The sequence below is a fragment of the Macadamia integrifolia genome, chromosome 3, assembly GCF_013358625.1.
Source record: "Macadamia integrifolia cultivar HAES 741 chromosome 3, SCU_Mint_v3, whole genome shotgun sequence".
NCBI lineage: Eukaryota > Viridiplantae > Streptophyta > Magnoliopsida > Proteales > Proteaceae > Macadamia > Macadamia integrifolia.
Genome location: NC_056559.1, coordinates 29,134,856 through 29,138,188, shown reverse-complemented (window position 1 = coordinate 29,138,188; position 3,333 = coordinate 29,134,856). Strand labels below are relative to the sequence as shown.

Below are 3,333 nucleotides of genomic sequence, written 5' to 3'. Positions count from 1 at the left end.
TGTTTTTTTGGGATTATTCACATGAGGGTGTTAGTGCTCATCATTACTTTTGGTGAAAGTTGAACAATTCTCATTTAACCCCATTTTGATTCGATCTATGCTATTATGGGGTCAGTATGGATCCACAAGATTAATCAGATCAAATGTTTGAATATCCATCGTTGGTAAATAAATAAAGCCTTAAACATCACTTTAAGGTTATTTTTAATTGTCTCAAATAATAGTTGTTTTCATCATCTTAAAATGTTAAATTGATCTTAGAATGCATTTCAAGAATGCATAACAAACACTACCAATGTCATTCTCGTGAAAAGTTTAAAACATAATTTACTCAGATTTTATAAAAGATGAGCAAGGGAGATAATAGAGTTATTTCTTGTCTTTTTGTAAATTGTAACTAAACAGGTTCCAAAAGAAATTGTAACCCTCCATGTGTTGAAAGGTGTTGAGAGTTCAAATACTTAACAAGGTTCACCTCAAGGTGATATCTGATCAGGGTAAATTGGACCTTTCACATTTGGGCCTCATTATGTCTTTTTCATAAAGGATAGTAGGACTCAAGAATAAGATAGGATCATCTTCAACCGCACTAAGGTTGTGTTTGATAGTCATTTAGTTTCAAAAGCGGCGTTTTGTGTTAAAAACAGAATTTTTAGTTTCTGTGCCAAAAAATCGTTTAAATTAAAAAAAAAAAGTGTGTTTGGTTAACCTTTATCAGGAATAATTACCATACTTTTCATTATTTATTTATTTATTTTTTTTGTATTTGGAACGAAACGAAATGACAAAACAAGATTTTGTCGCTCTATTATTTTGCATTGCTAACATTTTTTTTCCTTTTCGTTTAAAAAAAAAAAGGAAAAACATCATTTTGACACCAAATGCTTTATTCTATGTTTTTGTTCCCATAGAATGAAAAAATGTCAGAAACATTTTTCTGCATAACTACCAAACACAGCCTAAGCATTTGCTGTGAATTTATTACCCTCGGACCCGTTGTTCTACAAATTTTAATATAAATGTTGTTATTTCAAATTTCTGATTTCAGCATCGAAGAGGAGTTCCCCATAGGAGTCAACTCCGGACCCTCTCTCTTACTTTGTTCTCAACTTCCTTTGTGCAAACCTCTGCACAAATCTCTACAGTGCAAAGCTACATATTTCCCCGAGAACACCATTGCTGGGGGAGAGGGAGGTGGTGGCTGCCAATGATGCAGTGGAGAGAGGGAGTTTCAATCGTTGTGGGCCTATGAATGAAGCTTGAGTGGCCTTCAAGGGTCTTGACCAACTCATAAAGAGATCCATTCTCTCTCCCCACAACCCTTTGTGCACCTCATCATTTTGGGTTTTTTTTTCAAATTCATAAATTATTAACATACCCATTTTATATTATATAAATAAGGAAAAATAATAATAATAATAATAAAATTGGTGGACTCTCATATGTGATGTGAAACTTCAAAAAAAATTGTCCCCCACCTTAAACTGCAATCAAAGCCAATGCTTTTAAAAGAGTTTACAACTTTTGTTGTAAACATCTCTAGTTACAGTCCTCAGAGATAGCTTTTCTCTTCTATTCATAATTGATAGAACATGAACAAAGAAACAAACAGAAAGAAAGTACAGACTTTCAAACACCATCTACTAGCATCAAGGATTCTTTCTTTTGTATTGGAAAAAGCTTGAAACTGACCCACATGAGATGATGAGAATCCTAGTATCAAAACTATCAAAACTTTGCCCAGAGTTGCATCTTCAAAAAAAAATTGTACCCTATCTTCTCATATATATATAACTCTCTTTCACATTTCCATTGCATCTTAATTCCTTCCTTCATATAGAGAGAGTAATTCATGAATTCAGAATTGAGGATTGAGGATTGAGACAAGACTTTCTCTCTCTACCCTTGTCTATGCAGCGGCGACCGTCTCTCCTTTATTGGGCGAAGACTCCGATCCGCCGGTATTTGGTGCATCCTTCTTCGATGCCACTGCACACTTCTCTTCCTTCGTCTCGTCTTTGTTCATTTGCTTCTGCCGACACTCTAGGCTGCAGAAAGCCGTGTCACCTCTGCAAATTTTACATCACCCACCCATGATTAAACAAAAATAAAAATAAAACAAAATAAAAACCCACATGAAGCTCCGTCAATAAAGATAGAAACTTTCAGATCTCTAGAAGGATATTGTTCTAACTCAATCTGATTCATCAACTACAGAGAGAAAACAAGAAAAATACGTAGATTGGAAGATGGGGAAGAAGAGGGGTTTTGGATACAGACCTGTACATGTAGATATCACGGCCAGGGACGAGACGACGCTTGCAGAGGCTACAAGTTTTTAAGAAGTGAGAGGTTTCGAGTAAATCGCCCAAATTCCTGCGAGTGGTTGTTCTAGGCGACATAGTAGCCATGAGCCGGTAATCGAACCCATCTGTTGGCTCAAAACCACCACCAAAACCCGGTTGGTTCTTTCTGGCCGCCGACCCTTCTTGAACGACAGCTTTCTGTCTCTCTTTCATGACGTTCTGACCTGCTCCGGCGTCAGAGGTAGCCGGATTTTCTTCTAAACCGCTTAGATCCAGCGTGAATTCCGTCAGGCTTGTCGTTCTTCTCAACGAAGGACGACGAGGTCTCTTCCCCAACAACATATTTACCCTTTTTTATGATAAAAACTCAGAAAACACACTAAGATCTTCAAACCCTTAACACCCAAAACCAAGAAAAAGTTGCAGAGAGTGGAGGAAGGAAGAGAGAGAGAGAGAGAGTGAGGGAGGGAGTGAGGGGAGGAGACTGAAGAAGTAGAGAGGGAGAGGGGAAGATAAACAGAGGCCCAGAAGATGGAGGAGCGAATCTGGACCGTTCCTTTCAAGTCCTCCATAAAGGATTACACGTCAGCTTTCCTCCTTTGTTTTTATTCCCATTTTTGTATTCCCTACTATTTGTACAAAAAAATCGTGCTTACATGAAAACGAGTTTTTAACCACTCAGATCGGAATCCTAAGTGACACTAGAACACGTGTCACTGTAAATATCAGTTTTAGTTCTAATCCAACGGTAGAAAATTCGTTCTCAAATGAGAACTTCTTATAATGATTTTGTCTATATTATTATCAAAAGTTGCAATGAAAGCTCTGCCTCACGTAAGGGCGTGACGTTTATATCGTTTCTTCAACTTTTTTTTTTTTTGGTATTTAATGTTTCTTTCTCCATGTATTGCTTTGTTTTTGGGTTTTTGGGTAAGGTTCTCCATGTATTGCTCGCGCGGCCCCGTTTTGGCATGTACGGCCGAATGATTTTCGGGACCAGTGACATGTAGGTAGGGTCCACAACTAA

The 3,333-nt window shown here is 37.5% G+C and overlaps 1 protein-coding gene across 1 annotated transcript; it reads right to left on the bottom strand.

Annotated features, from left to right (window-relative positions):
• Nucleotides 1-1,445: 1,445 nt before the first annotated feature.
• LOC122073123 (FCS-Like Zinc finger 6) lies at nt 1,446-2,806 on the bottom strand. The gene is made up of 2 exons (XM_042637652.1): nt 2,281-2,806; nt 1,446-2,069 (listed from the first exon to the last, which is right to left on the bottom strand). The coding sequence occupies exons 1-2, from the start codon at nt 2,646-2,648 to the stop codon at nt 1,910-1,912; spliced, it is 528 nt and encodes a 175-aa protein (XP_042493586.1). The 5' UTR covers nt 2,649-2,806; the 3' UTR covers nt 1,446-1,909.
• Nucleotides 2,807-3,333: the final 527 nt, after the last annotated feature.